General features: G+C 34.1%; 1 protein-coding gene across 2 annotated transcripts in view; it reads left to right on the forward strand.

Moving 5' to 3' along the window:
• Nucleotides 1-19,759, forward strand: part of gab3 (GRB2 associated binding protein 3) — a 45,173-nt gene extending 25,414 nt beyond the window's left edge. For both annotated transcript variants that reach the window (XM_006632811.3, XM_015351279.2), the window contains exons 3-10: nt 2,953-3,172; nt 3,671-4,098; nt 5,411-5,466; nt 5,742-6,003; nt 8,835-8,925; nt 10,080-10,164; nt 12,629-12,748; nt 16,461-19,759. In XM_006632811.3, the coding sequence (XP_006632874.1) occupies nt 2,953-3,172; nt 3,671-4,098; nt 5,411-5,466; nt 5,742-6,003; nt 8,835-8,925; nt 10,080-10,164; nt 12,629-12,748; nt 16,461-16,577 (1,379 nt within the window). In that variant the 3' untranslated portion in view covers nt 16,578-19,759. The remainder of the gene's footprint in view (nt 1-2,952; nt 3,173-3,670; nt 4,099-5,410; nt 5,467-5,741; nt 6,004-8,834; nt 8,926-10,079; nt 10,165-12,628; nt 12,749-16,460) is intronic.
• The last annotated feature ends 3,277 nt before the right edge of the window (nt 19,760-23,036 follow it).

Here is a 23,036-nt window from a genome sequence, read left to right on the forward strand (position 1 = left end):
CGTTGTGATGACAATCAGAAAACATGAGACCAAACTAGTGCTAATGCATCTTTGGAGGGGGCAGTCTACAATAAATCTAAGAAAACCCTGTGAGCTAAGACAACTGTGGGGAGGAGGTTTCTGTGTTTAAGCACTGACTGGTAAAAACCCTTTTAACTAACCCTGAGGCTACATTCAGTTCTGAAGCTTGCCATCCTATGGATTAACCCCATTTCTTAGAGAATCCAAGCACTGCAATAGAATCAGTGTTCATTATTAACAGACTGCAGGCACAGGAGAAAGGCATGAAAGATTGATGAGCACTTTTTTTCAGTTCACATGTATTACGGTCTTTCTTTTCATTTTTCCGCTCATAGCTTTACAAAGTCCTAACAACAGCTTTTTTTAACTCGCACATATATTTACAACCTTTAAGGATTAAAAAAAAGCTATCTTGCAGTGGGTTATTAATCCAAGAGTTCAGTTAGCAAATTTGTATAAAACATGATTTAATATTTAGGAAAAAAGCAGAAAAGTTTGAGGCGGATTGTAAAAGATAACAGCCAAATTGCATGTGTATATTTAAAGCATAATGTTGTTATATAATTTGTTTGCAATATTATAGAAAAGAGAAATGACTCCCAGACAGTCCTGTCCAGATTTCATACAGTGGGCGTCTGGCAATATTAACTGTTATGTCCTTCATTGTAAAGAGAAGCAGCTTGTCTTTTCCAATGGGGACAGCCTCTCTTCTCCCCCATGAGATCTTATGCTCCATCAAATAAGAGTTTCTGCCTCAGTGCTCCAGTGAGCTAAAGCTGAGGGAAACACTCAGTGCAGCAAATGTTAGATAACATCATGGTTCAAGTCCCTCCTGACCAAAGGGAGAGCTTTAATGGACTGAGGGATTTAAACCTGTCCAGAACTTAAGTATTCGTTAAATATTTCACTGCTGTCTTTTTATGCTTGGAAAAATAAATATTGGTAATTCAAATATTTTCTTGCATCATCATTAGTAGTAGTACTATTGCTGTTTGTTTGGCTACTCTTTTCATGGTTTGTTTGATCATTTGTTAGAATTGTATTATTTATCTGTTTACTTCCAAAAAAGGAAATAGATCAGTCACTCAAATGTGAAAACAAATGTTTTCTCCTTTTTCAGGTTTGAACTTATATATTAAGGTTTGCAAAAACTCAGTATTACACAGTATTACAATATTTATTCTAAAAAAGCTCCTTTTAATTTTTATACCATAACATTTACATTATTTTTATTGTTTACATATATCAGTAATGATTTTGAAATTTGCACAACTCCTTGCACTTGCATGTCCATATGATAAGATTTGTAATAACAGAGTTACATCTGTCCTTATTTTGATTTTTTATAGTAACCTGTTTTCACACCTGTAAAAAGATACAATACACTGCAATTGTTTTTTTTTTCTACCATCATCTTGAGCTTTAATGACTAACATGAAACAAATGGCTTTTTGATGTACTTGGCAGTGTTGTTGAGAGGGATTATGGTGTTGGCAATCAAGTGTGTCAGAACTTTAATGCGTGCCAGTTTCATACAGTTCCTTAAAAAAGCATAATAATTGCAGGCTTTCAATAAAGTTAATCCTGATGATTCGGAAAATTATTTTTATTCTTTTTGAAGTGTTAATTTTATGCCTTGAAATAGATCTTGTTGACATTGAAGTTCCCCTCGCCTAAGAACAACTTCAGAGAAAGCTGTCAAGTGTACCAGAGATACTAGAAACATGCGAGAAAACAGCTGTCAGTACTGTTCCCTCTGGTGGCAAGTCTTAGAAATTTCACTTTGTAGTGCACATCTCAGGAAGCAGCCCCTAAAGGGTGTATACTGTATCTCAGGGGACATAATGGCCTGTTTTTGCATCTAGTAAATTGTGTGTCAGAAGGAGTGGGACTATCTAAAACAAATCAGATTTAACCTTCTGGAGTGGACTAATTGTATTTTTTATGTAAGAAATTAAATTAAACTAATAAAAACTATTTAAAACATAAATGTTTACAAATGACAGCCAGATAGCCTCTCCTCTTCTTCATTTGGTTGCTAGTAATTGATCTGAAAACCTCACAATCTTTCTTGAAAGAAGTCAGGCTGCGCTAACATGGCTAGGCAGCTTGTTACAGACTCCCACGTTTTTTTGGTAAAACTGCCTCCTGTTTTTAGTTTCAAATGCAGTTCCTTATGTGCTTGTGTCCTCTTGGTTCATGCTTCATTATTGAGAGTTCACGGGGGTCTACTTTGCCATTGCCTTTGGAGAAGAAAACGATAATAGGACATTCCTTTGAGAAAAAAAAAAGTGTTTCCAGAGAACACTTTTATTAGTAGTACAGTACTTTCAGTTAAGCAAATCCTAATTGAATGTTACTCTGTTGGAACAACATGAATAATCATTCTAATATTCACATATTATTGTTGTTTGTTGTGCCGAATACAGTCTTTTCCTAGAGTATTGGAACAGCCAAAACGTATTTCATTACTTACTTAGTAATTTGGAATTGTGATCATGAGATTTATATGAACAATAAGTACATCATATATTTTAGTTACATTTAATCAAATTAGCATAATACAATATTTTGTGTTCAATCCATTGATATTAAGTCGCCATTAAGTACTGACACACTTCATTGCATTAAGTCTTCAGCCTAGTATGCTCACCAAACTGTGTAACAATTTCAGATGTTTTGTTGCAGCCACATTGAGTTCATGCTAGTCTTGAGAAAATCATCTTTCAGGGAACTGAGAGTTGTATCCAAGTAACAGTTAACATTCAGTTTCCTAAAACCTTCAGGCACCTGAAACATGCTTGAGCTGATTAAGGTATACTTCTTCTTTATAGCCTGAAATCATAAAAATTGTGATCAGTGCATCTGTTTGGCAATATCTGACTTTGGTCTGAAAGCAACCCAACTTAATTTTCATTTAATTTATTTCAGATTCAGTGGATAGCTTGTCACAGACCCCGTCCTCCCAGCAGCCCTCCCCTGCTGTCTCAACACACACATCCAGGAACGCTGATGATGGTCTGTTCTCCACTCATGACCTCACTGCTGACACCAACACCACTAAGGAAAGCCGCAGCGAGTCTGATTCCAGCCTGCCCCTTGACTACCTCTTCCTGTCACAGTGTGAGACAGGAAGATTCAGCATCACCAGGTAAGTTCTGCCCTTTTTGTTAAACTTCATTAACTACGTTTATCTGTTGTGCTGTGAGCTCTTCAGTATAGTGATAGGAATGCCATATCACAGTTTAGCAGGGGTTGTTGGGAAACAGAATTCATTGATGACTATCAAGCAATCAAGCTCTTGCGCAACAGAAATAGTCTCCCTCCCTCTTTCCACAACTCTTTGCTCCCGCTGTTGTGTCTGCTTATCTTATTTATTTTCAAGTTTACCACAGTATATTTTCATGCTGGAATGTTCTCCATCAATCAGGCAATTTCAAATATGGTACCTATATAAAACCTACATTGTCAAACTAAATCACAGCAGCACCATGACTTTGGTGTTCTCTGTTTTTTTGTAGTCTGGTAATAAACTCTTATTTTGTAAAACAGTCAGCACAAGGCTTTACTATTTCCCACTTAGGAAATATCTAAAGCTTCCATTTTGTTTGGAATGTTTTTTTGACTGCGCATGTTGATCTTTTTCCAGATGTAATAGCTGGTCAAACTCTGAAAGATCTCTGGAGCAGAACTCATCTGACAATGCATTTGAGGAAGTGTTCCTCTCTCCATTGTGCCCCAATCAGCTGTTCTCCCCCCTGAGTTCCACGGGACCCTCAGATTCTCCTCCTAGCGTCCCCTCCTCCTCCACCCCACTAGAGAAATCCCCTCATACAGTTCAGCACGTTCCAAATATTTTCCAGTTTGACAAACCCCCCTCGGCGCTGTCCTTGGAAGCTGGTGTGGAATGCAACACACCACCTCCTCGGCCCCCCAAACCCAGTCGCTTCTCTGAACGGCGCCCCGATGAGCCATCACCTCACATAATGCTGAAGAACGGGGATGGTGCATATGCCTTGCAGCCTGGAATCATCCCAAGAAGAATCTCTCTGGCAGGTCTGGATCATGTGAGGAGAGGTAATATCCAGAAGGCATTAAAAAGTTAATCCATCTGTAGTGCAATGCCATTTCCGCTATTCAGCTGAATTGTCTAATTCGACTTACCCAGTTTGTGACATTCAGACAAAACCACAATTTAGTTGTTATTTGAGATATAGGGAGAGACACTGCAGGTATTTTCAAGACAAAAACTGCACAAAAGTGGTTTTGAGGTCACTAACTGTTAAGATCAATGGCAACTGCAAGATCAATGGCAAGAAGCAACAGGATTTAACATCTGTGTTTATAGCTGGACAGTAAAGTTATGTCAGTGATATTATTTGGGGGTTGTCTTCTCTCTCGAGCCTGTGTTCCTAAAATCAGTTTATTGACCAAAATAACTGACCACAAAAGTCAAACATTATTCCCTTCGAATCAGTGAGAAAAATGTACAGTAATCTAGAGATAAACATTCTACCAGGTATGGAAATTATCAGCTGAAACATCTTAAACTCTTTACCTCTACTATAAATTATGTATATTTGACAAATGTAGAACGATTAATTATATACAGGATATTCAAAAGTGTTTCATGTTTATACCGATTCAACAGATATGCAAAAAGAAAATGGTGTATAAAATTAAAAACAAGTAAATACAGAAATCTTGGAAGGTAAAGTGGGTGATTTATCTTAATCATCACTAAATCCTAATACAAATTTCTGGAACTTTAGCATTAAACTGATTATTAATTCTAGTTCTACTTAGCGACTTATCACAGAATAGCTTTTAGCTATTTTCAGTGTTTCTTTAAATATACTGATATGTTGTTTATTGGCTTCCATTGTTGTAGGAATGGTATTTCTTAATTAACTGAGTAAAATGTCAGATGAAATGTTACTTTGAAACAGATTTTAACATGTAACAGTTCTTATTTGAGCATGTTTCCAGATATGGATAAAATAACTTTTTTTGTTCACACAGCAATGCAGTCAAGCTATCGAAGTACAAGGTGTCACTGTGCATAACAAGGAGTAGCTAATGAGAAAATACAGAATTTACAGTAAATTTGACCATTTGTTATGGGATCAGCTCTGTTTTTTTTTCAAGAATTCTGTCAAAATGAAAAAAAAGCTATATATTTTTTGCCTTAACATTTAAATAACAATTTAAAAAAAATCTTTTTTCTTTTGTGATTTTCTCTCATACTTTCGGACTATATTGTAGATTTCATGAACTTACAGTAGATCTCATTGAAACTTTTGTTGTCAGAAAGTGTTAGGAATGATTTAAATACCAGCATAGTGTCTCAAAAGAAAAAATACCAATGTGGTATTGTATTTACTCACAGGTGAGTTTGAAGGCAACTCAGCGCGAAACTGGAGCAAAAGGCTCAGCCTTAATTTGGTAAGAAGGTTTTGAAATTATTTTATGCTTTAAATTAATCAAATTAATTAATAAAAATTTAAATTAATAAACTGTATTTATTACTGACAGTTTTACACATACTGCAGTCTCAATGCAAACTATTTTGCCTATGGAGATCAAAATCCAGATGTAGTCAAGGCCCATTGATTCTTTAGTCTAGGCATTTTCATCGTGGCCTCAAGAAATAACTGATGTTGTTTTTTTTTTATATTTGCTCTTTGTGTGGTCTGCATCACATACATTCTTTGTTTCAGCCTCTTCCGGCTGCAGCAAATAGCTCAAGTTCTGTGGACACCTATGAAGACTCCTATGTCCCAATGAATCCTGGCGCTTCTCCTCCTGTGTCGAGTTTGGACTGCTCCCCTGATGGCTATATTCCCATGAGTCCCACCTCAATGAAATTCCTCCTGTCTGGCAATAAAACAGATCCAATCCCAACTGCCGTTCCTCTGCCAGAATTGCCTGATGACCTTGAACCCCCCCCTGTTAACCGTGACCTCAAACCACGACGAAGAAGTGAGTTTATGGAGCTTTCAGTCAAGAGTCACAAATCGTGGCATTACCAAAAATTATGAAGCTAAAGTTCAGTTATATTGCAATACCACTATATTTTTCATATATTTTTACAATTTGTGAGTGACGAAATCTAAAAAGTCTGTTTTTGTATTTTTATCTCATTATCTAATACCAGTAGCGTAATACCAGATGTTTTTTTACCATACTGTATATAATGAAAACATAAGCATTCAGAATGGCAGCTCCATGGTTCCTCACAGTTCCTAGAAAAATTTATGTCCAGTCAAATCATGTAACTTTGTCTGTTGTTAGTCTTATGTGACTGTCAGCCAGATCTTGATCATGTTCTGTGAGACACTGTTTTGTGACAAACATGTTTATTTTTAGTTTATGAATAGGTTTGTTTTCAAAATTAGACCATACATTCTGTTCATAAACAGAATTCTGCGCGAAAGAACAATATATTCTTATTAAGGTAAACTTATTTTTATTAGAAAAAAAAACATTTTCAGTGCCCTTGTGTACTGAACTGTTTTATAAGGATGCATGTTTTTGATTCAGTGAGAATATTTTCCTTTTGAAAACAGAAAAATTTCCTGTTGGTTTACTGTGTATGTTAGTAACATATAATTTCAGCATTTTCTGAGGCACATAATGTACACAGCAGTGGAAAAGTCTTTGAAATGAAAAGCATTGTTCTTGCATTTTTTTCTCATTGCTCTTTCTTCTTTGTTCATTAACACAATACTGTGTTGATCTTTAGCCATTTCGTTTTTAAGATAACATAATATGATCTGATTTTTGTGCTACAAAATTAGCCTTTTAGCTTCATTAGAACAAAACAAATTATGTCAAACACCCCACAATAACAATTAGGTTTGATCTGACCCTCCAGGGCCAGGGTGGGGAACGGAACTCTTCTCTAAATTTTTACTTTGAGATGCTTGTCCTTACTCAGTGTGAAGAAACAACCAGACGCAAAAAGAAAAAAGGCTTTTAAAAATGATTTATTCTTGGTTATATATTTCTTCTGCGTTTTCTATTACCAAAGCACAATGATTTGCTGTAAAATACAAAGTTTTTAAACTGTCAGCCACCCAAGATGTGTCTGTTCTCCTCTTCCTCATATTTACATCATGCTACGAATTCACTCAGGAACCACATATACACAAGCTGCCAGAAAAATCCACAGATTTTTAAATCATGCTTTGAGAAGCTGAATATGAGTGTGGGAGGCTATTTATTCACGTCAGCCTTGTAGGCTTTTTAAAAGTATTAGTCATCCTTAAAAATATATTTCTATTGCATATCAGTGTATTTGCACATGGTTGTATATGCAGTAGAGACTAGTGTAGTAAAGTATTATTTTTATGGTTATGTTCTTTATTAAATATTATAATATTCATAATATAAATGTATTTAATGCATTTCAAAAGGATCTGAAGATTAAAATACACAGAGACTTTTAGGGTCTTTTAGGGTTTTGTTTTATTCTTTTTTTAATTATCAGTATTACCCCTCTTTGAAATTTGTTCCCTCCCTTCCTTTGAACAGTAGTTTTGATTGAGATATAGAACAATAACATGCCTTTTAGTCCTTCTCATCTGGTAATGATCAGCATAGCTAAACAGTGAAATAAATGTAAATGTTCCATTTACATATTTGAATGGAGAACAAAAGCACATTCATTTTGTGCTTAGTAAGTTACAGAATGTCTCAGGGGATGCTGTACTCACAGGGGAAACAAAACGTCTTACGTAAAGAAAGATGTTCAGATCACTGGAGCTTAAGCATAAATTTAGTCTGAATTCCATTACCGTACAATTTGATTCCAGTTGTACCAGGGAGACATGAAATTTTCATCAGTCAATCACCTACTAACCTCAAAGACAAAAAATTGAACAGTTTCTATCTTCTTGCCAATGTGACAGAGTGAAAACAAACATGCTGCACTTACTAATTTCTGAATCTCACTTATTGCAGTTTTTGTCACAGATCTGGTATATTGTTTCAGTTACATGCATCTACATATTGCATGAGAATTTAGTGAAGGTAAGGTATTTTCATAGGCGTCCTCCAAAAACAGTTTAGTTACTCTGTAAAATATAATAGTATGTGTAGAGTAAATGTAGTAAAAATCCACAGTCGAGTAAATGCTGTAAACAATATGTCTAAGTAATCTAAGACTAGCAGAATTCAATGTTTTTATAGATAGGTACATTGCATCCAGCTGAAAATATATACAGTAGTACATTTTCTTGAGAAATATACAATACATTTTCAGTTAATTGTAAAGTTCTAATGAAAGGGAATAACCCTCCACCATCTCCAGCTAATTACAGTATATCCTGTATACAGGTAACAAACACTCCAAAACAATTTTGCACTCTTCCATCCTCCCCATCATTGCATCAACAGAAGCTTCTTGACTCATTTCACCTATCTGGGGGCAGTAAGGGGGGTTAAATAGCCCTCTAGGATTTTCCCCTAAGTCAAGGGGAAAGAAAGCCAAATCTGTTTTTCGAAATACACACTAAACTCCTCAATATGGGCTTAGTTCAAACTTCTGAAATTCACCAAGGACAAATATGCCTCCTCAGGGTATCAAACATTTCTGTAATTACAGCAATCTTGCACACTACAAAGGCCGAGATTAAAAACAAAAGATTTTTATAAGTGTGATTTAAGATTTCATTGTCAAAATTGTCATTTAAAAAGTGAGGACAGGAAAGCTCACATATGATGACTTTTATGTCACAAATATTGACAATAATTATATAATTTTGGGGAATTGTACTCAGTGCTTGTCAATGTGATTATTTCTGTTACAGCAAGACCACCCCCTCTTGATCTCAGAGGCCTTTCCACAATCAGAGAATACCCAACCCATTTACCCCTTACAAGGACTATGACAGAGCCATGGTAAGTGTACGAAGTAAATACTGCACTTTTTAGCCACGAATTAACAATGTTACAATTGGTATATACAGTACAGTAGCTATTAACTGAGGTAATTTTGTGTTGAACAGTGACAATCAAACAGCGGTTCTCCAACTCTTGTTTTTCTCATTTACCACAAAGGAAGTCACCTGATGCCTTTTGACCTCACCGCTGAATATGTTTACTTGTACTCTAAACTGTCTGGATTATTAGTGCACTGATGTATCAAGAGAGAAAAGAAAAATAAAACTTGTGGTTAAAATTACATGGAATACGGAGCACAAAACGTTACCAAGTGAGAACAAATAGTCTCAATTTTATACCCGAAGAAATAGAAGTGTGGCTAAAATTTCATGGAAATAATATTAATCTGTGAAACAAAACACCAAATTCCCCAAAAAAACAGAGATGTTAAATTCTAACATTCTACATATACAGTATCAGTAATTAAAGATGATTTGTATTTTCTGAATTTAAAATGTCTGTTAACTTACAAAAGGTAAATGAATACATTTTTAAAAATCCAGATTATGATTTCCTTCAGTATAGATCTGTTGAATACTTGTGAGTAAGATACAAAAGTTTAATTTCAGCTGCAAATAAATATTTGAGAATACAGTCACTTTTAATTTCTGCTTTTCAATCAACAGTAAGAAAGTCATGTAACAAAACAAAAGTCGCTGTGTGGTCAGCAACAGGTTAATTCATACTAGAAATAAATGTATTTTGCACATCAAATATACTGAATAGAATGCTTATCTCTCTGTGAAGGCCAAATTCAAAACATCAAAGTTTATTTTAATAGGATCTTCCAGCCAAAATGTACTCTTTGGCCCAAGCTGCATGAAATGAAAAATTTAATTCAGAAAACGTGTTTAATAAATTATGATTTTGTGCTTTCAACTATCACACTCTACTGTGTGTTTTATATCAGTAAGTTTCAACTGACCTCTTTTTAGTCATGTTTTTAAATATGTATTATTTCTGATCCTGGCTTTAAAAAAGAAAAAAAAAACAGTCATTATCTTATTCTTGCTTTTTTGTTTGGTTTTGAGTAATTTCAGCCTTGTGTCACCATCCTCTCTTGTTCTCTGGAATATACAGTAACCCTGAAACTGTCCTTTTTTCCCTCCCAGCAATCCAACACACTGTGTTCTACTGGAAGGAAGGCTTGGAGCTGGTGGCAATCTAGGAGAAGAGGAAGAGAACTGCATTTCAACGGTAAAGAGACTAGATGGCATGTCTAAATTTAACTTTAGGACTCCAGAAAACAAATCATTAATAGTTATGCTTTTATGTTTCTGCCAAAATCTTGTGAGGAAAAATATAGAGAGATATTTGTATCTGTAGCTGAATTTCCTCTTAAATAAATCTAATATCTCAAAAAAACTTTATAACAATTACAATTTCTTTATTTTTTTTTACAAGACCCTGCATTTTACACATTTTTTAAAGCTGTTTTTATTGTTAAATATTTTGATTCACAAAAACTGTGATTTGAATACACGGTCATGGAAAAGATACAGAAGAAAAAAACAGAAATTAGTACACATGAACAAGTAATAGGTTTATTCCGTGCTGAAAAAAAGAAGAAAGAAAACACAACGTTTCGGCCGTGGAGCCTTCTTCTTCACACCTGAAGAAGGCTCCACGGCCGAAACGTTGTTTTCTTTCTTCTTTTTTTCAGCATGGAATAAACCTATTACTTGTTCCTTTGAAGCCTATGCATGCTGACGCAGCTACCCACCTGAACTAATTAGTACATGTTCTTTTCAGCTAACATTCTATGATAGAAAACTTCAGAACGAAATCCAGAACAAAACTAAACTCTTGATTGCTTAAAGGAGCAATTTAAGTTTTATCCATATTTGTTACCACCTTCGAACACAAAAACAAAAACCGCTCTGCTGTGGAGGACCTCTAAGGATAATTTCATTGCTGTTACAAGTGAGAGACCAGTAGGTGGCAATCTTTCCCCTGGACCAGAATTTCCAGACTCGAAAGATCTGTCCTTTGGATGACAGATCTTGTCAGATCTTGTCAATTAGACCAAGATTCTGAATACATGGCCACTATAGTAAATATCCCATATGGCACTGATCCTAAGAGTAGGAACGTTCAACCTCATGTCCTAGCAACATTCCACTTTGTCTTGTTCATTTGTTAAAGTAATTTTATCACTTTTCCACCTAATCTGCTGTGGGTGGTACTACTGGCACAAAAAAGTGGGAACTGCACTTGGTCCACTCCTATACTGTATGTTAAGTGTTTTGGGATCCATTGGGATGAAATGCATACATACTGGGAATGATTATGTATTATAATATTACAAACTAGGCTATGATATCTTATCATATTTATGATATGGGAAATAGTGTCATCATAATAAAGAGGCTTCTAAAGAAAACAAATTTACGGGAGATATCATGCATCTCTTTTTGGATCTCAGGTTATTACCTTATTGAGGTGTAGCTCTAATTTGCCACTTAATAATATGCAGTAACATCTCTACAATAACAGGTGGAAAACACGCAAAGGTGCTTATTTTGGGTCATTTGGCAATACAAATTTCTGTATTGACTAAAGAATATTTTACTTATAGGCATTCACCTAAAACAGTAATCTGATTCAGACAAACTGGCATACTGTAAGTCCTAGTTGGTGTTAACATGAAACAGGACCAATCCCAAGGTATCTTGATAAGAGGAAGGTCACACATTGTTAAATTGACTAAGTTGAGAGACTGGAATTGTATCATAAACTGTTAATCTGTTCCATTTTTCTGCTGTCGCTCATTTATCTGCTTTGAGTCTAATCAAATAGATTATCTGAAATGTATTATAATAATAATAATAATAATAATAATAATAATAATAATAATAATAATAATAATAATAATAATTAATCAAATGCTTTATAGTATTGATATTATATTGATACAAATAGACGAAAAATCTAAAAATCTACAGAAGAGAGGATTTGCATAAGACATTCAGGTTTTATCCCTGTGCTATTCAGTTCAATTTCATTAGGCATTTTTGGCCATTACTGTATATTAAAGTGTTACCTGTTTTCAATCTTATTCTTTTTCACCTATGGGGATTCACATTTTTAAGAAACCTCAATCAGAAGATTAAGGGGTCTTGACAAACATTTCTATTAGACTACTGATTTACAGTCTGGGTATTAATCCAGATAAATGACTTGTACATTATGTTACTTTGTCAGTCTTATACATGTGCTGTTTTTGCTGCTAAAGGTGTTATACTGTACATACAGTAAGTGTTATGTTGTGTCCTCACATGCCAAAGATTTCTGTGACATGCCTTTTTTGTTGAAAACCTCCTCATTAAGTAGAATTATACACAAGTGCAACATTCATTAATGTCAGAAATGTAGCCAGGTAAAAATAATTTCCTCCAGCCATTATTAATGATTAAATATACTTTCAGTTACCTTCACTAGAAATAAGAACAGGATGTGCCTGTCAGTTATAGTAGGTGTAATGTCTCAGCAAGTTTTTTTAGGAAACTTTCCTTAGAGGAAATAAAATCCTACCTTAGGAAATGTTCTTCTATTGAGCAAAGTCCAAGTGAGTAAAGCCTGAAAAAACCAGAGCCATGTTTGAAGTAATACTTTAACAGTACAGAAAAATGTAAATATTAAAATTTTGTTGTAATTACAGGATTCCAGACAGCTGGTCTTTCCTACCAATGAGAATGCAATTTTTCCCTTGCCAAGAAAATCGAACCTTGACTATCTTTCGTTGGACTTCAATTCAGCATCTCCTTCTCCTGTACAAAAGGTATATTACATAAAAAAGCAAAATATCTTTGAAATGGAATCTGTTGTGTATAAAACACCCACCTTGCAAATAGGTTTAACGTTATTGTACTCAGAAAGTTTTCTGCTGTTTTGGGGGAATATGAAACTGCTCTAATACAGGGTGGGACAGGAAGAAAGATTACATCTTGTAAGGGAATGCATACTTGTATTTCATATAATGTACATCACAAATGTATTTTATTATATATTTCTGGTAGATCTATTTATTTAGGAATAAGATTTTTTAAAAAGGTCTTTTGTTTTGAAGGTTTGCAGTCATTGTTAATATGATCAATACAGAATGCATTGTCACAAATGAGGAATATCTGGAACTGACCAAGCAGATAAATCAATAAGTAAAAAAAACAATAATAACCCCAAGCTTGTAAAGATTTCTGCCAAGAACATACTGTTTTTGAGGCACATTAATTCTTTTTGGAAAAAAGCAATAATTCAGGCACATTTGGTTAGACAAATATTTATTAACAGTGACAATACAAACACTACTACAACATAAACATACAGCACACATCTTATTCTATTTCCAAGTTTACTGACAAGGTGTCCCAGAGGTCTAATGTCCTAACCTAACTTCTAATGCCTATGAAGGCCAGAATAAGAGATAAGATGCCTTCTAAACTAAATAGAATACAGCCACAGAATAAATGGGAACCAATCTCCATATTCAAATATGCAACCACTAAGCAGGAGAGGCCGTTTTAACTGAGGGATTCTTGACTCATGAAATCCAGTTCCCCAAAATCTATAGAACAGCAAGCACTCTTCTGTAGAAGATTCAAACACTTACAGTAGCTCCAATTGGGACTTTTTAAATGTTTTTGAACAAGGACCTCTTGCGTGGGACATGCTTTAAGTTCTGTCCTTCTCCTGTCTCCCCTCTTCTGTCTCTGTCTTCTATACAGATTGTCTTCTTCACTTCTACACTTTTGATACTCTAAATCATTTACCCAGAATATAATTAACTAAAATAACCCAGAAGATTATTTTAATCAGTGTGTCTCACACCAATTGCAACTAAGTAAAGATCCCTAGGATTGAAGCTCGTCTAGGAAGTGGAAATATTGACACTAGTTAGACCAACTGTGCGTAGATTCTTTGAGACACCTCCATTACCACTTACCTCAACCTGTAACAGTATATTACTGTAATCTTCACTTGCTCTGCTATGTTAGAGAATTTAGTTAAGGAAGGTATTTTCAGTCTGGTACAAAGGTTATTTTTAAAGAAAAAGTCTGACAGAATCCTTTTGTAACTACTGTCAGTTCCACACAAAAGGGAAAAGAGCTATCAATTAGTTCCACCTTCAGAGACAAGGACTAGTTTATTAGAAATGTTGCTTTTTTAAGCACTATCCAAAATTGCTTTCACTGTCTTTTTTAATTTAAACACAACTACAATTTTTGCTTTATAATTCTGAAAAACTTCATTCAGGTTTCTCAAAAGAATGTTGACTCCTTATATAATTCTCATTGCTTTATGATCATATTTTAGTTCTGCAGAATTCTGTAAAAGCAGAATTACACAACACATTTCTTAAATCAAGCTCTTTTTACCCACATTACATATATCACCTCATAACAGAATGGGCCAAACATATTTGAAAACATAATTCTGTGTATGTTTTAGATAATTATTTGTTTTCCCCTACACAACCCAAAGTTGTCACTAAAACATGCTTATACATACACTGAATGCTGGTACAAACAATTTTAAAACTCAGAACTGAATTGACTCATGATGTACTGAAAACCATAGCTGTTAAATGCTTTCTTGAGTTATTAATAGAAAATGGCAGCTTCTATAAGAAATGCTATCACCTGGACTACCGCCAATGGCAGGTGCAGGTGATCACTGAAATCATAGTCTATTAGATAACCGATAGACTGGTCCAATCAATTTCAACAATAATCACACGGAAACTATGAGCTTCAGGTCAGGAAATTAACTCTCACATGGTCAAAGATTCCTTTATGGAGTAGGCAAAAGCTCTATTTGAAGGAAGAAATTGAATCAGCCTTGTGTTTGCTGGACTTCAAACAGGCATCGCAGCATCTACTCTTGTTATTAATTAACAATTAACAATTAATTAAGTCTCCTGGGTTCCTATTTCTTTTCTCATAATTGTGAAACAGTGCTGCTAGAATCCCAATTTTACTTTCCTGTTTTCCAAATCCGACCATCAGCAGTCAATGTTCTACACCCAGTAGTACACATTGTGGTGTTTCATGCTTTTCACTTAAATTTGAGAAGAAAGAAACCAATTTCCATGTACACTCCTGCTGTATCCAGGCAACTGCTCTTTAAGCAGAGGCAGGATTGTCTTTCTGACATTATCCTCTAGTGGCAGTTCCGCAATCAACTGTACACAGAAGTTATTATACAGTGCCTTGCAATAGTAGCTGAACCCTTGCACAGTTTTAATATGTTCTTGCTTTAAAGTTTGCAGTCCTGCCACAATGCCACTATAATGTAGCAATTACTATTTTTTTACATACACAACCTACTTCACACACTCACAGCAAAAAACACATAATAATAAATAAAATAAATAAATGGCTAAATAAAAACTGAAAAGTGGTAAAAGCAAATTTTACCTCTAGAATTTCAGTGTGGATTATAAACATCAACAAATGATTATATGAAAAATATTAGGAATCTAATATGCATTGTATGCTTTAAACTAGGAAGTAAATAGGCAATTTTGTAAAGATTACCTTTGAGCTGTCCACATAGTATTGCTTGGTCACTCATGGGACAGGCTCTCCAGTGAAAGCACAGTTTAATGTAGATTATTATTTGGCATGTTTCCTTCTGGACCAGATTTTCTAATCCAATGACCAAGTATGATGACCAAGGAGGGGGAGGTTCTGTAGAAGGTGTCATCCCTTTCATGAAATGTTAAACTGAGGTCCTCAGTTTACTTGGTCATTAAAATCCCATAGCACTGCTCATAAGAATAGGAGTGTTGACTCCAGCATCGCAAAACAATTGACTCGGCTCGCACAATCTGCCTAAAGTTCCTACCTGTTACGATGGGCTGTACTTGGCCCTTGTTTCATTGTCTTGTGGCCTGTCATTTGACATTTGTATATCGTTCTTTTTGTAGTGTCTATCGCTATGTTATTTTTATATTACATGTGTTGTTGTATTTTGTTGTGTGTTACCCGTTGTGGACCCACAATGTTGTCTTGTATATGTCTGTTCCACCATCTAGTGTCAGGTTAGAGGTTCACCTGTCCATCAAGAGGATAAGGACTGAGTGTTATAAGGACAGTATATAACCTGGCCTAGGAGTTGTAGTAATTGTTGGTTGAGTTTTGTGCTGTTCTGCTGTTTTTCTGTATGCATTTTTTGGCTTGATTTCCCTTTTGAAACCTGCAATTCAAAAAAGTACTTTCTTTTTCTGATACTATGGCACTATACTATTTTTTTGACTTGGCTGACTGCTCATGCTGGATAGTAAGTCACATCCCCCCTTAGCTCAAATGTTAAAGCAATTTCTCACTTTTCTATAACGGTAACGGGAATGACACTACTCAGGCAGATGGATACATTGGATGGGTTCAAGAATATATAATCCCAAAAAAATGAATGTATATTTTGCTACTTAATAAATACCTTATTTTACTCTACGGTTCTCTGTTTTTATAGTCCTTCTGTTCTATTTGCAGAAACCCTTGCTTGCTGATGAACACCGAGTGGACTATGTTCAAGTTGATGAGAAAAAGACACAGGCCCTGCAAAACACTAAAATGGAGTGGAAGGATGTAAGACAGTCCAAAGTTTAACATTTTGCTTTGAAATCCTGCAAAGGGTACCAGAAGTAGAAGAAGAAGAACAGGCAAAGAAAACCCATGAAAGAGTTTGTTTTCTTTATTTCTGGAAAAGATAAACCACAACCTGTTGTTTCACACCACTATTTGACCTCTGCTGAAATATCAGTGCTGTACCTTTAACAATCAGCAAAAACAGACAGTTAATACTTTTTAATGATTGTCATATGTTTTCCTTGTAAATTATACGTAATCATGTCTTAATTTATTCAGAATATTGTTACAGAAGCATTAATGTACAATGTTAGTGGTGATATCAAAAAGCACACTGATTCTGAATAGGAACAAGAATGTTTTTTTTTCATGTTCATATTATATTATTTGAGATTAAAATACACTAAAATGAAAAAACGCCAAAAACCGTGGTAGCATAATCAAAGGATATTTTTGCTGCCATTACTAGCACTTTGAAATAAACACGCATTAATTTACCCAGAAATCCACAATGAACTACCCCAAGTAAAAGCTACTAAATGTTTTTGTTTTATAAAATACATTTTTGTAAAAAGAAAAACACAAAAATATTCCAGGGCTCAAGTTCAGTCTACCATAAGATTTCTAATACAAGGAACATGGCCATACTATTCAGGGTAACAGCATGTTCTAGAAAATTAGTTTGTCATTTGTTGCAAGTTGCTTAAATTGAAATGCAATTTACTTCATAATGAAGTTTATACTTTGTTTTTATTATTGTTATTGTTCATTTTTATTACTTGAAGTGAACAGAAATATCTGCCAAAAAACATGGCATAGCTGTCATATATTTTTTAGCTACTTTTAACTCTGCTGAATTGATTCCATAAAGGGCATTACTATGGCTGAGAAGCATCCAAAAATTAAAAAGATTAAATGAATATGCTTTAACAGTCTTTAAATAAACCTTTTAATTTCAGATTGTCATACTGTGAAGGGGAAAATAAACATGTTTCATGTAAATTACGGATATAAAAATGAATACAGCAGTTAAAACTATGGTTCCTTAGCTAGGACAGAGGAACAAAAGGTGTTAAGGTTTCAGTTTGTTAAACTAATGTGTAAAAGTCAAAGTAGCCCGCTGAAACATGCTGTAATTTTCCTCTCCTTCACTGTTCTGTAAATGTACAATATGTGTTGCAAAGCTCTCCAAATCGAGAGATCAAAGCATGCATCCACTCCAAGTTTGTGGCCTGGCTGAAGCTCAGTCTCACCCAATGGGACAAGGATAAACTGTAGACCCATCCTACTTGGAATAAGCCACTGGCTCAGGCTTAAAAATGAATGGCAAAAAGCTTAGACAAAAATAATAGCTGAAAAATAAACCTTTTATCTTAACGAGCTTATAGACGCAAGCAGAATCCACTGTATGCACAACACACAGATAACTGTATTTGGCATTGATTTTTTTTCTATATGGATTAAAGCATGCATAATCTACAGCACATTTGTCAAATCAAAGTACGTAGGTGCATGTTTTCAGTGGCATTTTTGATTTGCTTTTCATGAATTCAGGTACAATTTAAATCACTATGAGGACTAGCTTCATGAAAACGCACTGCATTAACACTGTTAAATATTGTACATTATTTAACATTTAAAAAGACGGGGGAATCCTTAAAAAATAACTATTTGTACTTTGCAGTTATATGTACAGAAGAAAAAATATGCTTTGCTACTGAATTAAGATATTTTTATTTATGAAAAATAAAATAGCTTTCGTTTTTGTTATCTTATGGGCAAAAATATTCCAAAAATTCAAATGCCAACAAATAATAATATTCTAAGAAGAGGCACTTACAGATGCACCGGTCAGAAAAAAAAATGTATTTAATAGTGATAATACTAAGAAAAAGGGAAACTATGAATTCAGTACTGCAGCTACAATATCAATGCTATCTCACAGCATTCAGAACCTTGGGAAGTGTTGAATGAAAAAAAAAAGAATTAAATGCTGTACCAGAAGAAAACCTATGTACCAAAAAAGTACATATTTTAGTTAATTACTAAAAAAAGACAAAACATTTGATTGAAATGATCTTACGGCACTCTAAGTAAATGCACAAAGACTGAAAATTCTAAACAACAATATTATTAAATAAAGGCATAGTGATACTGTATATTGTTTCTAGAATATTGTATTTAATCTTCTATAGTTATTCTGTTGAAGACTTTCAAGTTGGTACTATAGTATCTAGTAGTTTTCAAAGATGTACAATTTACATGACAAAATGGTCAATGTTGAAGATCAAATCTTTTTTCTCAGATTTGCTTTAATTCAGATTCAGAAATGAACATTTTACAGTGTTCTCCACATATGCACAAACACACTGATACTTAGAATAATAACGCTTACATACACTATATACAATATTTTACATTAAATTTAATGTATGCATTATCTTGCCAATAGTAGATTTGGTTAATGCCAATGTACAGTAAAGGACACATGAAGCAAGACTCCAGATAGCATTTACACTCTTTTTGTTACCTTTGCACACTCTGTAAGTCTCTGTCTATATAGTTTTTACAATGACTGGACCCTTACGATAGTGGACACAGTAAATATGTTTTCTCTCGGTTCTACCATGACTACACTATGCAGTTTCTTTGCCTTGCCAGGGAATCTTCTGGTTTATATCTTGCCTTATTATACCTATTTGTGCTTTGCCATGATATCACTGTGCTTATTACACCCTACTCTGCTTTTACCATGGTTTACCAGAGTAAACTTATAAAAGGGAGGTTAAGAAGGTTTAATCATTAATTTTTAAGTTTCCCAGATGGATGGCTTTTGAATGTAATTGAGTGGACTTGAAGCTAGTACAGTATGAAGGATCATTCTTCTGGTTTATGAAGTTGCAGTTACCTGATACGTTGTCACGAATAATCATAACATTTGTTGTTTGTTGTTAAAATAATTATTTTTAATTCCTTAAACAGTTTTACTCTAGGTGTGATGTTTGAGCACTGCCACTATAACAAACATCTTGTTTGTCTTAATAAAATATTATTTTTCTGCTTTTCTGAGAAAATACATTGCTGTGAAAAATGTAAAGGTGTAACCTTTTAGGTTTGTACAGCTTAAAGGTTTTGTGTACATACCTATGTACAATCACTGGAGACTTGTGCAAAAATGATTGATTAAAAGCATTTTTGAATGATTTGCTGCAAATTAACTGTTTCTTATTTCCTTTTGTTTTGAGTTATGTGTCAATTTATAATTTTAAAATTGGGAGAATAAACATGAAATTATCTTTAGTATCACAACAAGCAATCTGTTCCCATTACTACCATCACTGAACCACAATTTTATGGTAGTAAAAGTTTATGAAAGTTTCTCTTTTCTCAGTGTTAAAAAAATGAAATGTCTAGCATTTATATAAGCAAATAAGTAACAGGTAAATACTAGTAATTACCGCAGTCATTAAGTATCACACATACAATCATCAGGTATCATTAATACATTTAATTCTGAGCAAATGACTCCACCGTTCTTTAGGTAAACAGAGGCTGAATGAAGGTTCTGGCTTGAAAAATGTCATGTTGCCTTGATTTGAGAAGTTCAGTCCTTTTCTGGAATTCCAAAATAATTATCTATTTCCATGCAAAATACTGTACACCTGTCATAAGAATGACAATCCCTCACATTGTTACTCTTTCTCAACTCAGTTATGGTATGCAGTGAAGAAGTATATATAATCTAATATACAGTGTGTTTCTTTGTAAAGACAATGTGTTCATTACAGAATATAATTTTTTAAAAAAGTTCAATAACCTAACTAATCACAACATTATGCACTAAACTTTTTTTTGAAGAGCATAGTATTAAGTGCAGTTTCCTTTAGCTTGTCTTGTCTTTTTGTACTTATATTGTCAAAATATGTTTTTCCAGAATTGCTCACCTGTTGAATAAATGCTATGTGGAATTCAAGGTCAGATCCAGCTAACAAATGAAGTTGAAGCTTTGTAGAGAAATGTAATGGCAATACAACGTTGAATTCTCCAAGACCTGATATCACTTACCCTGACAGTGGAGTTCTTTACATTGTTGGAGCCATTATGTAACATTATCACTACGTTGCTGCAAAGTTTACCTGTCATCTTGGGATTTGGTAACATGCTGACATCTTGATAATGTGTATTGTATCCAGCATCCCCAAGTGACATCTTCCTGAAGCTTGAAGACAACATTTCTTGCATTTTTTGTAATGTGGCCACAATGTTACTGTACATCTGTAGGTATGTGACTTCCTGATCGATTCAGAATTCCTACCCACTATAGGAATTTGAAAGATATTATTGCTAGTACATTGACATTAATTCTCAAAGTTTATTCTCCTTTCTCAGGACAGAAGACTCTGGAGAAATACTTTTTTAACCAAGACCTGGACTTTTTAAGGGAATTCATTTTCACTCTTTCTTGATAATGAAGTGTTAAGCTGTTTAAACTTTAATGAAGCTGACTCAGATGGGTAGGATTACATAACAGTGATGTGCTATAGAAAAAAACATTGTTATTTCACTGCCCTGCAGTCCAAAAAGGTGTATATTATTTTTATTTTAATAATTAATATTAATTTTCCCCTCTCTCGCCTCAACACATTCTAAGAAACCCCCCCAGATTGAATTTAGTTTTTTCTTCATTCATTTTTACTTTTACTCAGCATGAACCTAACCTCTACCTTTTTCTTTGCAGCTTGTACACTAATGCAGAGCCCCAATCTAACCCCTTCTTAAATTCTTTAATGTTAACAAGTCAGGAGTTTTGACATAGCCGATAAACAGTAATGAGTTGATTAACAGTACAATAAACAAGAAACAAATTGATCACTGTTTATAACAATTAATGATGCCTTCACAATATTTAGCTAGGACATTAAAATTAAATTTTCACAAATGAATTTCTTACAAAAGTGTTTCATTTTCATTATAATAAGCCTTGAAGCTGTTAATAACGTATACATACCTGTAGGTAATAACAATGTTTTATGAATGTAAAAGAAACATGCTTTTTTGGTGCTGTCTTGTTGGTGTCACATGCCAAATATTGGAGTATGAAGAAGCAGATTTCAGCTTGTGATGAAGGTAATATAATATAACTAGACCCTGACACAACAAATTACTCTATAGTGACTTCTTTAAGAAAAATATATACAGTTTCTGATTCAGGTTAGTGTTTTGCCATAACTTTTATAGATACCATTATTATTTCACTCATTATATTATAGCTATATTTATGTTTTGTAAACTGGGAGGATTTCTTAATATATTAAAAGAAAACTAAAGCTCATGAAATTTAACAATCTGTGGAATCAATAATTTTGAAATGCATAATTTTCTTTTATATTTCAGAATGCAGTTAGCTTGGATTCAACCTTTCAAAACTTATTTCACTTCACAGGTTTTGGTAGGAATCTCAGATGTTCCTGTAATAATGATCTTATTGCTCTGATTTTTCCAAAAATAAGAAAAGGGAAGCCTGAAGTCCATTGTAGTGTGGTTTACAAAGAAAACATTAATCAATCTGCTATTTTAATGCTGCTTAATATTGTTTACTGATGAAAAATCATAATTTTATTTTAAATATGTACTCCTTTATGTGGTAAAAGGCAAGCTACTGTATGCAATGTATATAAATTGTATGCTAAAGTAAGTGCTCCTTAATGTTTTCACTTAAGGTATATGCAGTACATAACCATTCTCTTTTTTTACCTAGTTTGCTTTGCATTAAACAATTGTATCTCAGCTCTGCAAAGCAGATGTTTACAATAAAATGGCCATTAATCCAAAGCCCACCTAAAATAAATCCTAATTTTAAAATTAGTTTCAAAATACAGTTGTTAGAAGTTAAGGAGTTTAAGCAGACAATTCATGATGCAGTAAGCTGCTTACCAGGGTCAGTTAAGACCTACAAAGTAAACAAGTGCCCAAAATAGTTAACTTCATGACTTTATTAAATAGAAAACACAAAATACATAGTATATAGTTAGCATATCTTTGGTTGCCAGAGAAATGTTAGTTCTTGCTTTTCCACTGTCTAATTCTTGGTTTCCAGGTGCAACAAAATATGTTTCTGCTTCATTGTATAATTATCACAGCTGGTATGTCTTTCAAAGAATTTAACTGTTTACTGTCTCTAAACATTTTGGCAGATGCACCGTATTTTAAGATATTTACTTCACACAAAACACACAGAACCTCCTCTTCACTTTTTGTGCGGAATGAGCCAGGGAGCAGCTTCAAGAGATATAAAGGGGTGGAAAGATGTAAAGGGGTGCTTAGGAGGTGACCTATTTATAAGCTGGAGAACAGAACAGGCAAAATCAGAAATTTGACCTCTGCTGCAGAGATCGGTTTATGGTATTCATACAAAAACTGATCCACTGAAGAGGACAGCAAGTTCCAGAAAGATACTGTAGGCTTTCAAATTGTGCTTAT

This window comes from Lepisosteus oculatus, chromosome 8 (genome assembly GCF_040954835.1).
Source record: "Lepisosteus oculatus isolate fLepOcu1 chromosome 8, fLepOcu1.hap2, whole genome shotgun sequence".
NCBI lineage: Eukaryota > Metazoa > Chordata > Actinopteri > Semionotiformes > Lepisosteidae > Lepisosteus > Lepisosteus oculatus.